This window comes from Sinocyclocheilus grahami, unplaced genomic scaffold (assembly GCF_001515645.1).
Source record: "Sinocyclocheilus grahami isolate Dianchi unplaced genomic scaffold, SAMN03320097.WGS_v1.1 scaffold308.1, whole genome shotgun sequence".
Lineage (NCBI taxonomy): Eukaryota > Metazoa > Chordata > Actinopteri > Cypriniformes > Cyprinidae > Sinocyclocheilus > Sinocyclocheilus grahami.
In genome coordinates, this window is record NW_015505487.1 from 1,250,712 (window position 1) to 1,274,094 (window position 23,383).

Sequence of the window (23,383 nt, forward strand, 5' to 3'; positions counted from 1 at the left end):
TAGACCAGTAATTGCACAGAATTCCTTTGGTAAGGAGAATTTTTAATAATAAAAATGATTTTATTATTATTGTTATTATTATTATTAAATATGTTATCTAATGTAATTTAATGCTTCATTTTTCCCCCATAGTTCCTCCTAGTCGGCCTTCTAAACCCCAAGTCACAATGATTACCAGGTCAACAATGACTGTGGTATGGGAAAGACCAAGTTTAGATGGTGGCAGTGACATTGATGGATATTACTTAGAGAAGAGGGAGAAGAAAAGTCTACAGTGGTTCAAGGTTATTAAAGATCCAATTCGTGATACCAGACAGAAAGTCAGCAACCTCACAGAAGGAAATGAATTTCAGTATCGTGTCTGTGCAATCAACAAAGCTGGAGCAGGCCCATATTCTGATGTGTCCATCTTTTACAAAGCTTATGACCCAATTGGTGAGCTTATTTTGTGATTTCTTTTTATTGCTTTATTTTCCAGAATGTGGATATAAATTTGTGCACAGTGTGCATTGATATTTAAAACAGAATTTCTTATAAACTCTTAATTGTTATTTTAGATCCACCAAGTGAGCCAACCAAGCTCAGAGTTGTTGATTCAACAAAGACATCTATTACCCTTGGATGGGTCAAGCCTGTCTATGATGGTGGCAGCGAAATTACAAGTTATGTTGTTGAACAAAGAATGGCAGATGAGACCGAATGGGGCACTATAAGTTCTAAAGGAGAAGTAAGAACAACTGAGTTTGTAGTGTCCCACTTGAAACCTGGAGTGTACTACTTCTTCCGTGTCTCTGCTGTTAATTGTGTTGGAACTGGACATTCAATTGAGATGGTGCAGCCAATGCAAGCCAAAGATATTCTGGGTTTGTATTTTCCAACTGTCTAAAACAATAAAGAAATTGTTTAATTATGATACTGTGAATCTGATCAAATATGTTTCTCCTTAATTTTAACAGAGGAGGCGGATGTGGATCTTGACATCTCAATGTCAACTCAGTACATAGCAAAGGCTGGTAGAGATGTGGAGATTGTAATCCCTCTTAAGGGTAGACCTACTCCAAATGTAACATGGAGAAAGGGAGACAAAAACATTAGTGGTGATGCAAGATATGCCATCAGAAACACAGAATACTCAACTACACTCATAATTCCAAAGGTCACAAGGGATGACACTGGCAAATATCTTCTTGAAATTGAAAATGGGGTTGGAGAGCCGAAAACCATCACAGTGTCTGTTAAAGTATTAGACACACCATCTGCTTGTAATAGGTTGATAGTGAAGAATGTGACACGAGGTAAACTCACCTTGAGCTGGGAACCACCCTATATAGATGGTGGCTCTCCAATCACAAACTACGTTGTTGAAAAGAAGGATGCTAAGATGAAGGCATTCACCATTGTGACAAATGAATGTGCCAATACAACCTACAGGGTTGATGGTCTGTCTGAAGAAATTTACTATTTCTTCCGTGTTTCTGCTGAAAATGAATATGGTCTTGGTGATCCTTGTGAGACTGCACAGCCTGTAAGAGCAACCGAGATGCCTGGTGCTGTAAAAGGCCTTGTACTGGTGGACTCAACTAATACATCTGTATCGTTGGCGTGGACAAAGCCTGATCATGATGGTGGCAGTCACATTTCTGAGTACATTATTGAGAAGAAAACAAAAGAAGAGGAAGCTTGGAGCATTGGTGGTACATGCAGGCGTTGCCAGTATGAGGTAACTCACCTTAAAGAACTTTCAGAAGTTTACTTTAGAGTATTCGCAAAAAATGAGAAGGGTCGCAGTGACTTCTCTCAAATTGGACCCATCACTGTAAAGGAACTCCTTATACCACCTGAGGCAAACCTTATTGACTATCCTAATTCAGAATTAAGTGTTCGCATTGGACAAAATGTGAATATTGATTTGCCCTACAAGGGTAAACCTAAACCAACGATTCAGTGGATGAAAGATGACATGCCACTCAAGGAAAGTGAACAAGTTCGTTTCAGGCAAACAGAGAACAAGGCAAATCTCATTGTAAGAAATGCTAGAAAGGAGAATGCAGGAAAATACACCTTGGTCCTTGATAGTAAACTTGTCAAGAACTTCTTTGACATTAAAGTCATTACACTTGGGCCACCCTCTCAGCCTATAGGTCCAATTCGTTTTGATGAAATTAAAGCCCAGAGCATTATCATCTCATGGGATGAACCCCAGGACAACGGTGGAGGCGAGATCACCTGCTATAGTGTAGAAAAGCGAGAGAAATCTCAAGCAGCATGGAAGATGATTTGCTCTAGTGTGGTCAGGACCACATTCAAGATACCAAATTTGGTTAAGGGTACTGAATACCAATTTAGGGTGCGTGCAGAGAACAAATATGGAATGAGCGAGCCTCTAACCTCATTAGATGTGGTTGCTCAACACCAATACAAGCCACCAGGTTCACCAGGAAAACCTGTAGTATTCAATGTTACAAGTGATGGCATGACTGTTCAGTGGGAAGCCCCAGGATTTGATGGCGGTTCTCCAATCACTGGATATCATCTTGAGAAAAAAGACAGGAACAGCTTATTGTGGATGAAAGTGAATTCCAGTGTTATCTCTGGAAGAGAATACAGAGTCATTGGACTTATTGAAGGTCTGGAGTATTCATTCAGAGTTTATGCACAAAACAATGCTGGAATGAGTCCAGTCAGTGAACAGAGCAAGCACAAACTGGCAATCTCCCCTGTTGGTAAGTCTTAGTATTGTCTTTATGGTCATATTCGTCTATGATAATCTTTTTTTATTTGCTTATGGTTTTAATTGCTCTACAGTATTCACCTTTTTTGCCAAAATTCCTTCTTTTCTTTTCTATTCTTTTCTTCAAAATATATATTTTTTCTTCTTTAGATCCTCCAGGCACACCTAACTGCATTGATGTTACAAGAGACTCTGTAACACTTCAGTGGGAACCACCGAAGCGTGATGGAGGCAGTAGGATTGTGGCATACAGTGTTGAAAGGCGTCAAGGAAGAGCACGTTGGTTGAGATGCAATTTCATTGACATCAGCGAATGTCAGTTTACTGTAACAGGTCTTGCTGCTGGTGATCGCTTTGAATTTAGGGTAATTGCCAGGAATGCTGTCGGAACAGTTAGTCCACCTTCTCAGTCATCTGGCTACATCATGACCAAGGATGAAAGTGGTATGTACATACAAAGGCATCATTCAATAGATATTGTTCTATATTAAATATGTTAAATAATCTAACTTTTTTTCCCTTTTCAGTTATCCCTGAGATTCAGTTTGAAGCTGAGAAGACCCTCACCATCAAGGCAGGAGAAAATATTAAACTCAACTGCAGTATAAGTGGCCGCCCTGTACCTCAAGTCACATGGTATAAAGATGGAAAGGAAGTTGATAAAATGCTGGTTGACATCACAACTGTTATTGGATCAAGCTCACTGTTCATCAGAGATGCTGACCGCAATGACCGTGGTATCTACACAGTTGAGGCCAAGAACAGTTCAGGCACAACAAAAGTGGATGTTCTTGTCAGAGTACAAGGTATGATCTAAAATCAGTTTTGACTCCGTTTTAATGAAGCTGTTCTGGATTTGGTCATTGCTTATTTTCACTCTGTGTTATTCAGATACCCCTGGACCACCTGAGGGCCCGCTCCGCTTCACAAATATATCTGCAGAGAAAGCAACTCTTTGGTGGAGCCCACCTGAAAATGATGGTTGTGCACCTATCACTAATTATGTAATTGAGAAGCGTGAGACTTCCAGAATTTCTTGGGCACTTGTAACATCCAAGTGTGAAGCCTGCTCCTTTAATGCCACAAAACTGATTAAAGGCAATGAATATCAGTTCCGTGTATCTGCTGCCAATAAATTTGGTGTGGGCAAGCCACTAGAGTCTGAGCCAATCATTGCTCAGATGCAATACAGTAAGTAAAAATATTTGTTCTTGATCCAATCATTTGTTAATTTAGTACCTGTTATTTTTTTGTACTTTAACACATTTTTGATATCTCACAGCGGTACCAGATGCTCCTGGAACACCTGACTGCACCCATGTGACAGGAAACAGTATCACTCTATGCTGGACAAGACCGAGACATGATGGTGGAAATGAGATTAAGCAATATATTCTTGAAAGACGAGAAAAGAAGAGCTTAAGATGGGTGAAGGTTTCTGCAAAGAGACCAATATCTGAGCTTAGGCATAGAGTAACAAACCTTACAGAAGGAAATGAATATGAATTCCGTGTTATGGCTGAAAATGGTGCTGGAATTGGACCTGCAAGTGGTACATCCAGATTGTTCAAATGCAGAGAACCAACAAGTGCACCCAGTGCTCCAACTCTGGTGAAGGTAATTGATTCCACCAAGATGTCTGTTACCTTGGAATGGACCAAACCAGTGTTTGATGGTGGTATGGAAATCATTGGTTACATTATTGAGATGTGCAAGGCAAGCCTCGAGGAATGGCACAGAGTCAACAACCAGACTTGCATCCACACACATTACGCAGTAACAGAGTTAGAACCTGGTGAAGAATATAAATTCCGTGTGTGTGCAGTCAATGGTGCTGGCAAGGGAGAATTCTCTGAGACTCCAAATGTAGTTCAAGCAGTTGATAGACTGACCTCACCTGAAATTGATATAGATGCAAACTTCAAGCAGACACATGTTGTGAAGAGCGGCGGAACAGTTACACTTCATATTCCCTTCTGTGGAAAGCCAGCCCCACTTGCCACATGGACAAAGGCAGATGGAGATCTTGGTGTAATGGTGGATATTAATACCACAGACACATTCAGCACTTTGACAATTGAAAATTGCACCAGGTATGATGCTGGCAAGTATACACTCTCTCTTGAAAACAACAGTGGTCGTAAAGCCATTACATTAACAGTCAAAGTGTTGGACACACCTGGCCCTCCTGGACCTCTCTCATTCAAGGATGTAACAAGAGGTGCTCTGACACTCATGTGGGATGCACCATCCAATGATGGAGGTGCACGTGTTCATCACTACATTGTTGAAAAGCGAGAGGCAAGTCGGTTAAGTTGGCAAGAGGTCAGTGAAAAGTGTACACGTCAAATATTAAGAGTGGCCAACCTTGATATTGGTGTAGCATATTTCTTCCGGGTTATTGCTGAAAATCAGTATGGCAAAGGTGAGCCATTTGAAATGATGGAACCTATTATAGCCACAGAAGAACCTGCACCTCCTAAGCGACTGGATGTCATTGATACTACATCCTCAACAGCCAGTTTAGTATGGATGAAGCCTGAGCATGATGGTGGAAGCCGCATTACTGGATACATTGTTGAGACTAGAAAGAAGGGTTCTGATCACTGGGTTGTAGGTGGTCAAACCAAATCTTTAAAAATGGTTCTTGAAGGCTTGGTTGAGAACACAGAATATGAGTTCCGTGTTAAGGCTCAGAATGATGCTGGCATTAGTCAGCCACGAGATGCCCTAGCCTCTGTCATTATAAAGGAGCCACGTATAGAGCCAACAGCGGATCTCAGTGGTATAGATAAACAGCTCATCACTTGCAAAACTGGAAATTCCTTTGCAATTGATATTCCAATCAGTGGCAGACCAGCCCCCAAGGTAACATGGAAGCTTGAAGAAATGAAACTTAAAGAAACAGACAGAGTGTCGATTAAGATTTCTAAAGACAGAACAACTCTACTGGTTAAGGATGCCAAGAGAGGTGACAGTGGAAAGTACTATCTCACACTTGAAAATGTAGCTGGATCAAAAACATTCACTGTCACTGTCAATGTCATTGGTAGACCAGTCCCACCAACTGGACCTGTTGAAATTTCAGGAATATCATCAGAATCCTGTGTATTGACTTGGGGAGAATCTGCAGATGATGGTGGAACAGACATAACCAATTATATTGTTGAGAAACGTGAGTCTGGCTCCACAAAATGGCAGGTTGTGAATTCAAGTGTGAAACGGACCACCATCAAAGTAACTCATCTCACAAAGTACATGGAGTACACTTTCAGAGTCTGTGCTGAGAACAAGTTTGGTGTTAGCAAGTCTATTGAATCTCAAGCTATTGTTGCTGAGCATCCATTCAGTGAGTATTTAATATTTTATACAACTTTATTGATTTGATGAAATAGAGCATGAACACTGCTGTATTTATTTTTGTTATTTTCAATCTGATAAGTATTAAATTTCTGTTTTCAGTCTCACCAAGCCCACCAACTCGCCCAGATGTAGTTTCAGTGTCTGCTAATGCAATTTCTATCCGCTGGGATGTGCCATATCATGATGGTGGAAGCCAAGTAACTGGATACTGGATTGAGAAAAAGGAGCGTAATACCATTCTGTGGGTGAGGGAGAACAAGATTCCTTGCCTTGAGTGTCACTACAAGGTCTCTAACCTTATTGAGGGCCTCGAGTATCAGTTCAGAGTATATGCAATGAACATCGCTGGTTTGAGTAAAGCAAGTGAACCATCAAGACCAGTACTGGCTCTAAATCCAGTTGGTAGGTTTTTTTGTTACTTTCTACTGCCATTCATATGTATTGTTTTTATTCATGATAATTAATATTAATCAAGTGTTTTTGTCTGCATTTTCAGATCCACCTGGCAAACCAGAGGTTTATGATGTAACCAAGACGTCAGTGTCTATTAAATGGTCTATACCATTCAATGATGGTGGCAGCAAAATTGTTGGATATGTGGTTGAACGCAAGGCATTAAGTGATAATGAAGAAGCTCGTTGGTTGAAGTGCAACTACACTACAATCACAGAAAACTTCTTTACTATTACATCACTCAGTGAGGGAGAGCAGTATGAATTCCGTGTCATTGCCAGAAATGGTGCTGGAGTCCAGAGCATGCCATCTGAATCAACAGGACTTATCACATGCAAAGATGAATATAGTAAGATGGTTTGCTTAATTGATGCATATTTAGACACACATATCTACTATTATGAATATCTGTTAATGCATTTTATTTATTTATTTTAGCACCACCAAAGGCTGAGCTGGATAGTAAACTTGTGGGTGAGACGATCACTATTAGAGCAGAATCAGACCTGGTTCTTGATGCTGCTGTTGGTGGAAAACCAGAGCCTAAGGTTTTTTGTTTCTATCCGCTGGGATGTGCCATATCATGATGGTGGAAGCCAAGTAACTGGATACTGGATTGAGAAAAAGGAGCGTAATACCATTCTGTGGGTGAGGGAGAACAAGATTCCTTGCCTTGAGTGTCACTACAAGGTCTCTAACCTTATTGAGGGCCTCGAGTATCAGTTCAGAGTATATGCAATGAACATCGCTGGTTTGAGTAAAGCAAGTGAACCATCAAGACCAGTACTGGCTCTAAATCCAGTTGGTAGGTTTTTTTGTTACTTTCTACTGCCATTCATATGTATTGTTTTTATTCATGATAATTAATATTAATCAAGTGTTTTTGTCTGCATTTTCAGATCCACCTGGCAAACCAGAGGTTTATGATGTAACCAAGACGTCAGTGTCTATTAAATGGTCTATACCATTCAATGATGGTGGCAGCAAGATTGTTGGATATGTGGTTGAACGCAAGGCATTAAGTGATAATGAAGAAGCTCGTTGGTTGAAGTGCAACTACACTACAATCACAGAAAACTTCTTTACTATTACATCACTCAGTGAGGGAGAGCAGTATGAATTCCGTGTCATTGCCAGAAATGGTGCTGGAGTCCACAGCATGCCATCTGAATCAACAGGACTTATCACATGCAAAGATGAATATAGTAAGATGGTTTGCTTAATTTATGCATATTTAGACACACATATCTACTATTATGAATATCTGTTAATGCATTTTATTTATTTATTTTAGCACCACCAAAGGCTGAGCTGGATAGTAAACTTGTGGGTGAGACGATCACTATTAGAGCAGAATCAGACCTGGTTCTTGATGCTGCTGTTGGTGGAAAACCAGAGCCTAAGGTTTTTTGGGCCAAGGGTGACAAGGAGCTGGAACTCGGAGAGAAATACTCACTGACATACACAAGTACAAGAGCGATGGCGATCATTAAGTCATGTAATAGAAATGACACTGGAAGATACATCCTTACCGTGAAGAATGCAAGTGGAATCAAAACAGCTGCTGTCAATGTTAAAGTACTTGGTAAGAATGGAATAAATCACATACTGTTTCATTCAAAATACCTTTTATTGGCTGTATATTTCATGAGAAAATCTTTTATATTTAAGATACACCTGGTCCACCTGAGGGTACAATAACAATTAGCAGGGTCACAGAAGAGAAATGCACAGTTTCCTGGAAGATGCCAATGGAGGATGGTGGAGATCGTGTCACTCACTATATTGTTGAAAGACGTGAGACCAGCAGACTCAACTGGGTCATCATGGAAGCTGAATGCAAGTCTTTGTCTTGTGTCAGCACAAAACTGATCAAGAACAATGAGTACATTTTCCGTGTCAGAGGTGTAAATAAGTATGGGCCTGGTGTACCCTTAGAGTCTGAACCAGTGATTGCAAGAAATGCTTACTGTAAGTATGTTTCCATTAATAATGATAGTTTACCTACAGTAACAAGGATAATGTATTAATATATGTTTGTAATTTACATTATAGCTGTTCCATCACCTCCGGAAGCACCAGAGATTACTGCTATTGGAAAAGAACATGTCATTATTGAGTGGCTGAAGCCAGAGAGTGATGGCGGAAGTGAAATCAAAAACTACCTTGTGGATAAACGTGAGAAGAGTAGTGTTAGATGGACAAGAGTGAACAAAACCTACACCATTTATGATACACGCCTCAAAATCACTGGTCTCCTTGAGGGTAGTGATTATCAGTTCCGTGTTGCCGCTGTCAATGCTGCTGGCACCAGTGTTCCAAGTGATGCATCTCAGTACGCTCACTGTAGAGACCCAACATGTAAGTAACACTGACCTGTATGCCTTAATAAAATCTTAAACACAGAAAAATAGTAACATGCCTAACCTGCCTTCTAATTTTACAGATACCCCAGCTCCACCATCAGTTCCTCGTGTTACAGACACCACAAAGCACAGTATTAGTATAACATGGACACGACCAATGTATGATGGTGGATCCGATGTCACAGGCTATGTTGTTGAAATTCTGGAGGAGGGAACAGAGCAATGGTATAGAGCCACACAGAAGATACTGACAAGTACTCAGTACACAGTAGCTGGTCTGACAAGTAACAAAAAGTACAGCTTCAGAGTGGCTGCAGTCAATGCTATGGGTACTGGAGAGTTCAGTGAAGGCAGTATTGAGGCTGCACCTTCAGAAAGAGTCGGTAAGATTTTTTAAAAAGTCTACATGGTTAGTTAGCCACCATCAAGCTATTAAAGCTCCTAAAGGCCTGTTTTTTGATGTGGATTTAATGAATGAAATTTGTTATTGCTATGCTCTCAGAAATTCCTGATATTGAGCTACCTGATGAACTGAAGAAGACTGTTTGCATCAGAGCTGGCAACACTTTACGTCTTCATGTAACTACAACTGGAAGACCTGCACCAGTTGTTACCTGGAGAAAGCCTGGAATTGACCTACAATCCCGTGGAATCATAGATACTACAGAAAACACTACAACTTTAATAGTTGAGAAGGTTCATCGTTACGATGCTGGAAAATACACAATTGAGGCAGAAAATCCATCTGGCAAGAAAATAGTTACCATTCTTGTCAAGGTTTATGGTGAGTACATTTCTGCAATTAATAATGAATACTGTGCATTCACTAAAATTAAATAAACCATATGTAACTTAGAGCAACACAAGCTTAAAGCTGTTTAAAAATTATCTTGTAGATACTCCTGGACCATGTGGTGCAGTAAATGTTAAAGATTACACAAAAGAGTCTGTTGTAATCACATGGGATGTGCCTACTGTTGATGGAGGTGCTCACATCAACAACTACATAATTGAGAAGCGTGAAGCTTCAATGAAATCTTACAAAACAGTTACAACAGAATGCAAGAAGACATTATACAGAATCACTGGACTGGAAGAAGGAACACAGTACTTATTTAGGGTATTGCCTGAGAACATATATGGTATTGGAGAACCTTGTGAAATTACTGATCCAGTATTGGTTTGTGAAGTTCCATCTGTTCCTCAAGATCTGTATGTAATTGATACCACAAAATCTACTGTCATTCTTGGATGGGAAAAACCAATTCATGATGGTGGCAGCAGACTTTCTGGCTATGTTATTGAAGCCTGCAAAACTGAAAGTGACCGCTGGATGAATGTCGCTAGTGCAAAACCATCTGTGCTACAGCACACAATTGTCTCACTGAATGAAAATGAGCAATATCTCTTCAGAATCAGAGCTGAAAATAGCAGAGGTGTCAGTGAGCCCAGAGATCTCATGACACCTGTAACAATACAGGAACAGAAAGGTAAGATATCATTAAAAACTACTGTATAATATGAGGAAAGCAGTAATTAATAAATGTTTTATATTATTTATTGTTTGTTTCAAACTTTCATTATTGTTATTTCTCTTTTCATTACAGTCATGCCAAAGATTGACTTGACTGGCATCCCACAAAAGATTGTCAATGTGCCAGCTGGTAAGCCAATTGTGCTCAACATTCCCATTAAAGGTAGACCTGCACCAGTGTGTTCATGGTTCTTTGGTGGAGTCAAGATAAAGGACAAGCTTGACCGCATCAAGATTGAGACAACTGCTAAATTTACTAAGCTGACAGTCCGTGAAACCACAATTGATGATACTGGTGACTACACTCTTGAAGTGAAAAATGTCACTGGAACAGCAACTGAGGTCGTCAAAGTTATCATTCTTGGTGAGAAATAATTTACTTTTCCCTACAGTTTTTTGTAGCTACATATAAAGTGTTTTTTAAATTTACCCGATGTATTTCATCCCTAGACAAACCTGGAGTACCTGTTGGGCCTATGAAAATTGATGAGGTTGATGCCATATCAGTGACCTGCAGCTGGGAACCACCACTGAAAGATGGAGGTGCGAATGTCAGTGGTTACATTGTTGAGCAGCGGGATGCGCATCGACCTGGATGGATGCCAGTGTCTGAATCTGTCACAAGACCCATGTTCAAATTTACAAGACTTGCGGAAGGAACTGAATATGTATTCCGTGTTGCTGCAACAAATCGTTTTGGTATTGGCGGGTTCTTGCAATCTGAAGTTGTTGAGTGCAAGAGTGCCAAAAGTATGTTTTTTCTACCTCTGATGTTTTCTATACCTATTTGGATTTAATTTATTTAAAAAATAAATGTATTGAATTAATCTCTTTCTTTTCTAGCTGTACCTGGAGCACCCAGCACACCTGAGATACTTGATGTGTCTCATGATGGCATGACACTTACTTGGTCACCACCCGAGGATAATGGTGGTTCTACTATCGCTGGCTACATCATTGAGCGAAAAGAGGCTGGATCTGACAGATGGATTCGTATAAATAAGAATACAGTGACCATGACAAGATACAGAGCCACAGGACTTATAGAGGGTCTTGAATATGAATATAGAGTTACAGCAATCAACTCTAGAGGCTCTGGAAAACCAAGTGCAAACTCTAAACCAACTATTGCAATGGATCCTATCGGTATGTACGAAGGATATATATAAGTAAATCAAATTGTCAGTAGAACAAACATGACCAACGTGTTCAATTTTCCTCTTAAACAGAGCCTCCTGGTATTCCACTGAACCCAAGAGTCACAGATACCACAAGAACATCAGTTTCACTTGCTTGGTGTCCTCCGGAGGAAGAGGGAGGTGCCACTATAACTGGTTATCTAATTGAGATGCAGAAGGTTGACCAGGTTGAATGGACAAAATGCAACACAACACCAACAAAGATTTGTGAATACACTCTGACACACATGCCTCAGGGAGCTGAATACAAGTTCCGTGTGATGGCATGTAATGCTGGTGGAGCTGGAGAACCAGCTGAGATTCCAGGAGTGGTCAAAGTTACAGAAATGCTTGGTAAGATTAAATACATAATAATGATAATAAGAATATATATATCATTCTGTCATAGATGTATATGGCAGTACATACTTATTTTGTAAAAACTGTATTTTGTTTTCAGAATATCCTGATTTTGAGCTGGATAAAATCTACCAGGAAGGCTATGTTGTCAGACAAGGTGGTGTCATCAGGCTATCTGTGCCCATCAAGGGCAAACCCTTCCCAACATGCAAGTGGACAAAGGAAGGTCGTGACAATTCTCACAGAGCTATGATTGCAACCAGTGAAGAACGTACTGAGCTTGTGATTAAGGAAGCCCACAGAGACGACACTGGCACCTATGACCTTGTGTTGGAAAACAAATGTGGAAAGAAGGCTGTCTATATTAAGGTTAAAGTTATTGGGCGCCCAGATCCACCTGAGGGTCCTCTTGAATTTGATGATATTCAGGCACGTTCAGTCAGAGTGAGTTGGAGACCACCCTCAGATGATGGAGGCTCTGATATCTTTGGTTACATTGTGGAGAGGCGAGAGGTGCCTAAAGCAGCTTGGTATACTGTTGACTCACGTGTGGTCGATACATCCCTTGTGGTCAAGGGACTGAAGGAAAATGTTGAATATCACTTCAAGGTTACAGCAGAGAACCAATTTGGCATAAGCAAATCCCTGAAATCTGATGAATCTGTTACACCAAAGACTCCTCTTTGTAAGCATTTTTATGATTGCTATTTTTAACATCTTTCTTAATAACCCCTTTTAAATTATTGTAAATAACAATAATTATTGTATTGTGTTGTTTGTTTTGCATAAAGGTCCACCAGAACCTCCTAGTTTCCCTCCAGAAATCATGGATGTTACAAAGACCACGGTTGGCCTATCCTGGTCAAGGCCAAAGGATGATGGTGGATCTCGTGTAACTGGATACTATGTTGAGAGAAGAGAGGTTTCCACTGAGAAGTGGGTGCGTCATAACAAGACTCATATCACAACGACAATGTATACTCTCACTGGTCTCATCCCTGATGCAGAGTACCAGTTCCGTGTGATTGCTCAAAATGATGTTGGTCAAAGTGAGCCTGGACCTGTATCCGAGTCAGTTGTGTGCAAAGATCCATTTGGTATGTAACCCTCCCCCTCTCCCTTCCAAACAAGTTAATAATTTGCCTTAAGAAAAAGTATACAAAGTACTTTTACATGCTTAAACTAATCTCTGTTTTCAACAGATAAGCCAGGCCAACCCGGTGAGTTTGATATCATCTCTATAACCAAGGACAGCATAACCATTCATTGGTTACGTCCTGAATCTGATGGTGGAAAAGAGATCCTTGGGTACTGGATTGAATACAGGCAAGCAGGTGAAAGTGCCTGGAAGAAATGCAACAAAGAGCGTTCAAAGGACAGACAGTTTACCATGGGAGGACTCATGGAAGCTACAGAGTACGAGTTCAGAGTGCTTGCTGAAAATGAAGCTGGACTAAGTAGACCAAGAAGAACAGCAATGGGCATTAAAACCAAACTGAGTGGTAAGTTAATAAAATGTTACTTTGATTTTTTTCTGACACAGACATTCACAAAGTATGCAAAGTGAATAACTTGTTCAATTTATCCTCTAGTCGGAGAGGCTCCATGCCTGAAAGAGGAAATCAAAGAAATTACCACTAAACTAGGAGAATCTGGAACAATGGCATGCCAAATTATTGGAAGACCTCTTCCTGAAATCAAATGGTATAGATATGGAAAGGAGTTGATCCAGAGCCGAAAGTACAAGATGAGCTCTGATGGACGAAATCACTCTCTAACAGTATTCACAGATGAGCAAGAAGATGAAGGCTTGTACACATGCAGAGCTATCAATGAGGCAGGTGAAATTGAGACCAGTGGCAAGCTCCTGTTGCAGGCTGCACCACAATTCCATCCTGGATTCCCATTGAAGGAGAAATACTATGCAGGTTGTGGAACAAGCCTACGTCTCCATGTCGTTTACATTGGTCGCCCTATTCCACAAATCATGTGGTTTTATGGCAAGAAGCCTCTCAATCCATCTGAGAATGTCATAATTGAAAACACAGAAAGTTACACTCATTTAGTTATCAGAAATGTCCAGCGTAAGACAAATGCTGGAAGATATAAAGTGCAAATGAGCAACAAATTTGGCACAGTGGATACTGTTCTCCGTGTTGAAATCCAAGGTAAATTGAAACCTGTTTTTAATAAAAGATAAATACCTTACTGGCAATAGACATGATTTCCATGAAAATATGTTGGAAAATGTAAAAAATACTGTCCCTGTCTTTCCAGATAAACCTGTAATACCTGAAGGACCAATTGTTGTTGATGCTCTCTTGAAGAGTTCTGTGATCATTAGCTGGAAACCACCCAAGGATGATGGTGGATCAATGATCACGAATTACATTGTAGAGAAAAGTGAAGCAAAAGAGTGTGAACAATGGCATCTTGTGTCATCAGCTATCTCAGGAACCACATGCCGTGTTCCAAACCTTATTGAGAGTGCTGGATATTACTTCCGGGTTTCTGCACAGAATCAGTATGGAATAAGTGAACCTCTTGAGATTCCATCTGTTGTCATTATCAAGAGTCCATTTGGTAAGTTTCATTGATTAGTGCTCTTGAACAGTCTAAAAATATATATATTTTTTTTAAATAAATAAACAAAATATAAATTGTCAAATCTATTTATTAATTTATCTATCAAATGTATTCCTCTTTATTTCCTAAAACAGAGAAACCTGGAGTCCCACAAAAGCCATTTGTTTCTTCTGTAACAAATGATTCATGTGTTGTTTCTTGGAAAGCACCAACCAGTGATGGAGGTGCCAAAATTAAGAACTATTACCTTGAAAAAAGAGAGAAAAAACAGAACAAATGGATTGCAGTTACTACAGAAGAAATCCATGAGACATCTTACACTGTTAAAGGCCTTCTTGAAGGTTTTGAATATGAATTCCGTGTCAAATGTGAAAATATTGGTGGAGAGAGTGACTGGAGTGAGATTTCAGAACCAGTCATTCCAAAATCAGATACAGCTCTCCGTGCCCCATTCTTCAAGGAAGAATTGAGAGACATGTGTGTCAAATACAGGGCAACTGCAACATTTGTCACAAAGGTTATCGGACATCCCATGCCAGTGGTTAAATGGTACAAGAACGGCAAAGAAATTTTACCTGATGGAGAGAAAACAAAGGTCCAAGAATTCAAGGGAGGTTACTTCCAAATTGTTATCAGCAATGCTGATGAGAATGATGCAGCTGTTTACCAAATTAGAGCTACTAATCAGCTTGGATCAATCTCAAAAAGTGTGAACCTGGAGGTTGAGGGTAAGTATTTCTAATTGTTTGTTTTGAACAAAGTCTATTCAACCTGAGCACTTTTCTAAAACCAATATCTGTATATTTTTTAATCCTGCAGCACTGCTGTGTTATAATCCTGCAGCACTTCTCTTTTGTCTTATGATTGTTTTTTTTATTTTTTTATTTTCTAGTTCCTGCCAAGATTCACTTGCCATTACATCTCCAAGGCATGGGAGCTGTTCATGCCATTCGTGGTGAAGTGGTTACCATCAAGATTCCCATTAGTGGCAAACCTGATCCTGTTGTGACTTGGCAAAAGGGACAAGAGATGATTAATAATACAGCTTACCATCAAGTAATTATCACAAGATCTTTCACCTCCCTGGTGTTCCTAAAGGGAGTACAAAGGAAGGATTCTGGCTACTACATAATTTGTGCCAAAAATCGATTTGGTGTGGATAAACAGACAGTTGAACTTGCTGTTGCTGATGTCCCTGATCCACCAAAAGATGTTAAAGTCAGTGATATTGGCAGAGATACACTCACCCTCACTTGGAGTCCTGGAAATGATGGTGGAAGTGAAATTATCAATTACATTATAGAAAAGTGCCCTACCACTGGAGACAGATGGATTCGTGTTGCTCAGACATCTGAAACCCAATACACCTTGATGAGTCTCTTTGGCAAAACAAAATACCAGTTCCGTGTGATTGCAGAAAACCATTTCGGCTTGAGTGGTCCATCTGTGCCAACTGATCCTGTGACAACAAAAGAAGACAAGTTAGCAATTCGAAACTATGATGAGGAAGTGGATGATACAAGAGAGATTACAAAGGAGGAGGCACCACATTCAAAAGTCAAACTTTTGCCATCTCTGTACACAGTCTCTGAGGAACTTGCACGAAATGGACAGTTTGGAATTGTACATCGCTGTGTGGAAATTAGCTCCAAGAAGACATTCTTGGCAAAATTCATCAAAGTTAAAGGTGCTGATCGAGAACTGGTTGCAAGAGAAATTGAGACACTCAATATTGCAAGACATAAAAACATTGTTTATCTTCATGAATCCTTTGATAGCCTGGAAGAATACGTCCTTATCTATGAATTCATATCTGGTATGGACATCTTTGAGCGTCTTGGTACTAATTTTGACCTCACAGAGCAAGAAATTGTTCGATATATGAGACAAGTGTGTGGAGCCCTTAAGTTCTTGCACAGTCACAACTACTGTCATTTTGATATCAGACCTGATAACATTGTTTATTCTACAAGGAAGAGCAATACAATCAAGATCATTGATATGGGTCAAGCAAGGTTGCTTACACCTGGAGAAAACATCAGGATTCAGTTTACTGCCCCTGAGTACTGTGCACCTGAAATCCACAACAGTGATTTTGTCACCACTGCCACTGACATGTGGTCTGTAGGTGTTCTTGCATATGTCCTCCTTAGTGGACTTAATCCATTTGCTGCTGAATCACACCAGAAAATGGTTGAGCACATTTCAAGTGCAGAGTATGTGTTTGACAGTGAAGCCTTTAAAGAGACCAGCCTTGAAGGTATGGACTTTGTCGACAGACTGTTGACTAAAGACCGCAAGCTACGTATGACTGCCTCTGAAGCTTTGGAGCACCCTTGGCTCAAGATGAAATTGGAACATGTTAGTTCAAAGGTCATCAAGACTTTGAGACACAGAAGATACTACCAATCACTGGTGAAAAAGGAATGGAGCACTGTTATTTCAGCAGCACGTGTTGCCTATGGTGGTGGCTACAGAAACCAGAGAAATGTTTCTATTGGCAGAGTGAAAGTTGGACATCCTGAACAAGGCTTGAGAGCGGGTCCTGTCATGCATTGCTCTGCTGAAGAGGGAGGACATATCAGGTTTGTGTGCTACATTGAGAACTACAACAGAAACACCGAAGTGACCTGGTACTTTGGTTCCCGCAAACTGACTGCAAGCCACAAATATGAAATCAGTTATGCTAATGGAGTTGCTAGCATCTATGTTAAAGACATTGAAGAATGTGACGATGGATTTTATAGATGCAAGGTTGTCTGTGAAGATAGGGAGGATAGTGCATATGCTGAGTTGTTTGTTGAGACAGTTAGGTCCTACCGAGAATACTATCTGGGACGCTCGCTCAAGAAACCAAGGCGTAGAATTGACAAAACAAAAATTTTGCAGAGGCCTCCAGAGTTTACTTTGCCATTGTACAACCGTGCAGCATACATTGGTGAAGATGTGCGCTTTGGTGTAACAATTACAGTCCATCCAGAGCCAAGTGTAACATGGTTAAAGGCCGGGCACAGGATCAAACCAGATCCTACAAAATACACATTCACAAGTGACAAGGGTCTTTATCAACTCATGATACACAATGTTGATCTCAGTGATGATGCTGAATACACTGTTGTAGCAAACAACAAGTTTGGTGAGGACAGTTGCAAGGCCCGTCTCACTGTAACACCACATGTTGTTGCTGAGGACAATATGAGACCAATGTTCAAACGTCTCTTAGCTAATATTGAGTGTGTTGAGGGTCAAAGCGTCCGCTTTGACTTAAGAGTATCAGGAACCCCTGCTCCAACTCTGAAATGGGAGAAAAATGGGAAACCTCTTGAGTTCAGACCACAAGTTGAAGTAATTCAAGAGGATGTAGAACATCATGTTCTACATATCAGAGAAACCCTCATAGAGGATTCAGGCACATACAGAGTCACTGCAACAAATACAGATGGATCAGCAAGTTGTCAAGCTTCTCTCAAAGTTGAACGCCTAACATACACAAGGAGGGAGTTCAAGAGTGAGGAAGAGAGGCAGACGTATGTAAGGAACCAAATAGAAAAGACACTGAAAATGGCGCAACAGTTCTCAACGGCAGAGGTTGTTACACTTAACCCTGTAGCACAGGAAGCTTTGAATGAAGCTGCTGAATTATATAAACCTGCATTCAGCACCAAAAATGTGCAGGGTGAGTTTGACATCTCTATTAAAGAGGATCAAGAACTAAAGAAAATAAAAGAGGAAGAGAAGAAGATACGTATGCCTTATGAAATCCCTGAAGCTCGTGCATATGATCCAACTGTTCTCAGTGAAGATAAGTTGATCAAACACTTTGTGCCCCTATCTGACATGAAATGGTACAAGAAACTACGTGACCAGTATGAGATTCCTGAGAGAATGGAAAGAATTGTCCAGAAGAGACAGAGGCGTATTCGTCTTTCCAGATGGGAGCAATTTTATGTCATGCCACTGCCTAGAATAACTGACCAGTACAGACCAAAGTGGCGCATTCCTAAACTTACACTAGATGATTTAGAAATTGTTCGACCAGCAAGAAGATCACCATCCCCTGAGTCAGAGGCATCATTCAGACTGAGAAGACGCTCACTAGGATATCTTTCAGATGAGGAGCTCCTCGAGGGTGAGGACTATCTGACAATGAAGAGAACTGAAAAAGAAAGGCAAGAGCTTGAAGAAGAACTTGAACTTGGCTTCTCTGCCTCTCCACCCAGTGGAAGCCCCGTCCGCTTTGAGCTGTCTGCACTGCATCATGCTTCACTCAGACCTGTTCACAAAGCTGAAGTGAGACGCGTAGAGACAAAACATGTAACAACAACTGAGCAAGCTCGGGGCTCTCCTCCTCCCATTTCATATTTCATGAGGAGGAGGAGATCATTGTCTCCAACATACATTGAACTGATGCGTCCTGTCTCTGAACTCATCAGAAAACCTCGTGCCCGCATCTCAACAGAGGCTGAAGTTGAAATTATTGAAAGAAGATCACCCACCCCTGAGAGGACACGTCCTCGATCACCAAGTCCTGTGTCAACTGAGAGAAGATCTTCCAGATCCTCCTCTAGATTTGAAAGGTCTGCAAGATTTGACATCATGTCTAGATATGAAGCAAGAAAAGCAGCTCTCAAATCTGAGCGCAAGTACCAGGTTGTGACACAACAGCCCTTCAGTCTTGACCATACTCCACGTATCACAGTAAGAATGCGTTCTCACCGTGTACCATGTGGACAAAACACTAAATTCACATTGAATGTTCAATCAAAGCCAGATGCTGATATCCAGTGGTTCCATAATGGACAACAAATACAAGAGAGCAGCAAATACCAGTTCACAAATATGAGTGGAGTCCTGTCTCTTCAGATTAATGACTGTCAGGAAGAGGACAGTGGCACATACCGTGTCGTCTGCACAAATTCAAAGGGTGAGGCATCAGACTATGGAGCTCTTGATGTTTCAGGTGGAGCATTTACTACGTACTCTTCAAGACGTAGAGATGAAGAGGCTCCAACACCATTTGTACCTGATATAACAAAAACTGATTGTTATCATTCAACAACAATCAGAGCTTCCTCTGCCTCAAGAACTCACTTGGAGATCAAAGAAACCAAAACTAAATTGACAGAAAGACGTGAAGTTTCTGCCTTTGAAAAGTATGAATCGCAGAAGCTTGCATCATCTCCAATTAGATATGCATCCGCTGAATACCTATCATCAGCTTCATATTCATCATCTGAAAGGCATACAACATCAAAGATAAAAGAATCAGAAACAACATCTGAAGTTTCAGTAAAGAAAGTGAAAGCTACTCTTTCAGCCAAAATACTCACAAAACCACAGTCTCTGACTGTATCTGAGGGTGACTCTGCACGATTTGTCTGTGATATTGATGGAGAGCCAGCACCAAGTGTCACATGGATGCATGAGGGAAGAACAATTGTCTCTTCACACCGTATCCATGTGTCTACAACACAATATAAGTCTACATTTGAAATTTCATCAGTTGTGTATTCAGATGAAGGCACTTACACTGTAGTTGTAGAAAATTCAGAAGGAAAGCAAGAGGCAAGGTTTACCTTAACTATTCATAAACAAATAATTAAAGAGGAAGGTATGCTTACACAAGTGAAGCCACCAGAACCCTCAGTGACATCTCCAGTGCCATCAGTTAAATCTCCAGAGCCATCAGTTGCATCTCCAGTGCCATCAGTAAAGTCTCCAGAGCCCTCTGTGAAATCCCCAGTGCCATCAGTAAAGTCCCCAGAGCCCTCTGTGAAATCACCAGTGCCATCGGTAAAGTCCCCAGAGCCCTCTGTGAAATCACCAGTGCCATCAGTAAAGTCCCCAGAGCCCTCTGTGAAATCACCAGTGCCATCGGTAAAGTCTCCAGAGCCTTCGGTAAAGTCTCCTGTTCCCTCAGTGAAGTCTCCAGAACCCCAAATTAAATCACCAGAACCCACTGGTGTTAAATCTCCTGAACCTCGAATTAAATCTCCAGAGGGTGTCAAATCCCCATTGAAATTGAAGTCACCAGAGCCAGCTGCCTCTCTTCAGAGGGTAAAGTCTCCACCTCCTATTAAGTCTCCTGAACCAACCACCCCTCAAAGAGTAAAGTCTCCAACAGCTCTGAAGTCTCCTGAGCCTATAGCTTCACCTCCCAGGGTAAAATCCCCACCTCCAATTAAGTCTCCTGAGCCGGTTGCATCCCCTCTGAGAGTTAAATCCCCTACAGGACTTAAGTCTCCTGAACCTCAGAGAGTCAAATCCCCACCAACAGTCAAATCTCCTGAGCCGATCATGTCACCTAAAAGAGTTAAATCTCCACTTACAGTGAAATCCCCAACCCCCTCAAAGGAAGCACCACCAAAGATCATTCAGCAACTCAAAGCTGAAGCTTATGAAGACAAAATTAAGATGATCTTTGTTGCAGAGAGCTCAGTAAGAGAAGTTGTGTGGTACAAGGATAGCAGAAAACTGAGTCAAAGTAGTCGGTTTCAGATTCATTCATCTGCAGATGGAACTTGCTGTCTCTATATATCTGATGTCTCAGAGAGTGACCAAGGGGAATACTCCTGTGAAATCATAAGTGAAGGAGGAGCAGTGTCAAGAACATCATTCTCTTTTGTTGGTCAAGTGTTCCAAGCAATCTACACAAAAGTAACTGCATTCGTGGCTACACAAATGGCAGTTCAAGGTACATGTCCTTTTGCATAAATTCTCATCCATTTAAAATCTTGATGTCCATTCTTCTCAGTGCCAGTGCTTTATGTAAAAGCTTTATTTATTTATTTATTTATTTATTTTCCCCCCCCAGAATCCATGTCATCCCAAATACGTGGGGGAAGCGAAATGATTCTTAAAAGGGACAGTGCAGCTGTTAGCAGTGTGCATGAAAGCTTTTCTTCTAAATCCATCCAAATGGAGAGCACAATGCAAGAGGCATCCTTCAGCAGTTCTTCAATGGCTGAGATGAAATTTGAAACTATGTCAATGTCTAGCATGTCCTCTATGACATCGGAGTCAGTATATGCAGTGAGCTCAAGTAGTATAATGTCAAGTCATTCACATGTTGAAGAATCTTCAGTTAGAGCAGCCCTCCACAGTGCTCAAGGTAAGGATCAATTTGATTAAAACCAATCATGCATACCAATTTTTTTAATAATGTTGTGATATGGATGAATATAATTTTAAATACATTTATTTCATAGGCTTGGCTCCAAGAATTGAAGCTCTTCCCGAAGATATCAGCATCGAAACTGGAAAGGTTCTAACAGTGGCCTGTGCTTTCTCTGGAGAGCCAGCACCTCGTATTGAGTGGTCACGTGGTGGAAAGAAACTGCCTGGCGAGGAAGAAAGCAGTAGGTTCCATATCGAGACAACAGAGGACCTAACCACACTCATCATCACTGGTGTGAAAGAGAGTGATGCTGGGACATACACACTCAAACTGTCCAATGAGCATGGATCTGACATGGCAACTGTTACCATCAGCATTCGATCAAAGTAAAGCCATAATTTCTATCCCCACCCCTTCCTTTATGAAGCGACTTTTGTATTTATTAAATGAACGGAGAAAAAGTCTTGATAAATACCTGGATATCTGTTCCTGTAAATATAAACTATTTTTATACCAAACTTGACATTCATTTATGCCAATCTAGACTAAAGTCTAAAGTTATTATAAAATATGCCATATTGGATAATTATGACTTAGGATTTTGATCCATTTTTCTGTGACATGTACATAATGTATATAGCCGAATTTAACGGTTATGGAAAATGTATGAATTGTTATTTATAACAATATTAACTGAAACAAATGGAACTAAATGTTTATCAGGAGAAAGTTTCACATGGAACGAATACCTTGATAAACCTGAAACTAAACTCTGTGCCTCAACAATAAGTTGAAGTCTTAAGATTGCCTCAACAGGTAGAGAAGGCTCCCTGTTGAAGTTAACACTAAATCTAAGAGACTAAGTTATACCTGCATGTTTACACGTGCAGTGATATTATAAGCATACTCTTATGCATTGTTACTTGAACGTAAGGCCTTGAGTGCTGTTTGCGTTTTACCCTCATGCAAGCAGGGCGACTAGGCCTTGTGTTTAGACTGACTATGTCATACCACCATTTTAATGACAAGCTCAATGTGCGAGCGGCCTGCACTTTATGAGCAAACATTTTTAATGTGCTCTGTTTCTGGCAAGGGACTGCTTGAATAAACTTTCAAAATTAACATCTCCTGGCCAATAAGGAAAGTATATCTTGTACTTCCTTGCAGAAGCAGAGCCTCCTCTTGGAGGATTGCTTTGAAGCATTGTGTGTTTGTGTGTTAGCTTTAGAATTCACCTTGTCAGTTGTTGGGCAAACATCAAGAAAGTGTGCCACAGCAACTCCACCTGCTGTGCAATGGGAAAGAAATGGTTTAGTACCTAAATGCCCTGCACTTTGGTTTGATTTTATGTAGAATTGTAGTATTATCTATATATGCAACCTCCTTGAGTATTAATGATTCAATAAAGCATGTTCTCAGCACTAAATTTGGTCTTGTCTTTATTCTGTGGTCTCAGTGTGTGTCAATTAATTATGGCACAATGCTTTATTTAATCTTTTGTTATTTTTTCAATCTGTTTGTCTTTATTTTATTAGGAAAGGGGAGTATAGACAGTAAACTAGTTTTGAGAGAGGTGAAATAGGATTGAGGCATGACAGAGACTCCAACAAGTAAGCATGTGAATATGTAGGGAATAGATTTATTCACCAGGCAATCAGTAATGCCTGACATGTCAGGGCCTTTTTATTATTATTA

At 40.5% G+C, this 23,383-nt stretch overlaps 1 protein-coding gene across 1 annotated transcript in view; it reads left to right on the forward strand.

Moving 5' to 3' along the window:
* Nucleotides 1–23,114, forward strand: part of ttn.2 (titin, tandem duplicate 2) — a 195,235-nt gene extending 172,121 nt beyond the window's left edge. The window contains exons 218-245 of the mRNA XM_016293855.1: nucleotides 133–435; nucleotides 558–863; nucleotides 957–2,723; nucleotides 2,882–3,175; nucleotides 3,259–3,537; nucleotides 3,623–3,922; nucleotides 4,014–6,080; nucleotides 6,194–6,496; nucleotides 7,447–7,752; nucleotides 7,842–8,132; nucleotides 8,219–8,518; nucleotides 8,603–8,908; nucleotides 8,994–9,296; nucleotides 9,416–9,697; nucleotides 9,810–10,403; nucleotides 10,521–10,811; nucleotides 10,898–11,197; nucleotides 11,291–11,593; nucleotides 11,677–11,979; nucleotides 12,086–12,670; nucleotides 12,777–13,082; nucleotides 13,188–13,487; nucleotides 13,578–14,153; nucleotides 14,263–14,568; nucleotides 14,706–15,299; nucleotides 15,464–21,265; nucleotides 21,386–21,682; nucleotides 21,780–23,114. Coding sequence (XP_016149341.1) covers nucleotides 133–435; nucleotides 558–863; nucleotides 957–2,723; nucleotides 2,882–3,175; nucleotides 3,259–3,537; nucleotides 3,623–3,922; nucleotides 4,014–6,080; nucleotides 6,194–6,496; nucleotides 7,447–7,752; nucleotides 7,842–8,132; nucleotides 8,219–8,518; nucleotides 8,603–8,908; nucleotides 8,994–9,296; nucleotides 9,416–9,697; nucleotides 9,810–10,403; nucleotides 10,521–10,811; nucleotides 10,898–11,197; nucleotides 11,291–11,593; nucleotides 11,677–11,979; nucleotides 12,086–12,670; nucleotides 12,777–13,082; nucleotides 13,188–13,487; nucleotides 13,578–14,153; nucleotides 14,263–14,568; nucleotides 14,706–15,299; nucleotides 15,464–21,265; nucleotides 21,386–21,682; nucleotides 21,780–22,078 — 18,263 coding nt within the window. The 3' untranslated portion in view covers nucleotides 22,079–23,114. The remainder of the gene's footprint in view (nucleotides 1–132; nucleotides 436–557; nucleotides 864–956; nucleotides 2,724–2,881; nucleotides 3,176–3,258; nucleotides 3,538–3,622; nucleotides 3,923–4,013; nucleotides 6,081–6,193; nucleotides 6,497–7,446; nucleotides 7,753–7,841; nucleotides 8,133–8,218; nucleotides 8,519–8,602; nucleotides 8,909–8,993; nucleotides 9,297–9,415; nucleotides 9,698–9,809; nucleotides 10,404–10,520; nucleotides 10,812–10,897; nucleotides 11,198–11,290; nucleotides 11,594–11,676; nucleotides 11,980–12,085; nucleotides 12,671–12,776; nucleotides 13,083–13,187; nucleotides 13,488–13,577; nucleotides 14,154–14,262; nucleotides 14,569–14,705; nucleotides 15,300–15,463; nucleotides 21,266–21,385; nucleotides 21,683–21,779) is intronic.
* Nucleotides 23,115–23,383: the final 269 nt, after the last annotated feature.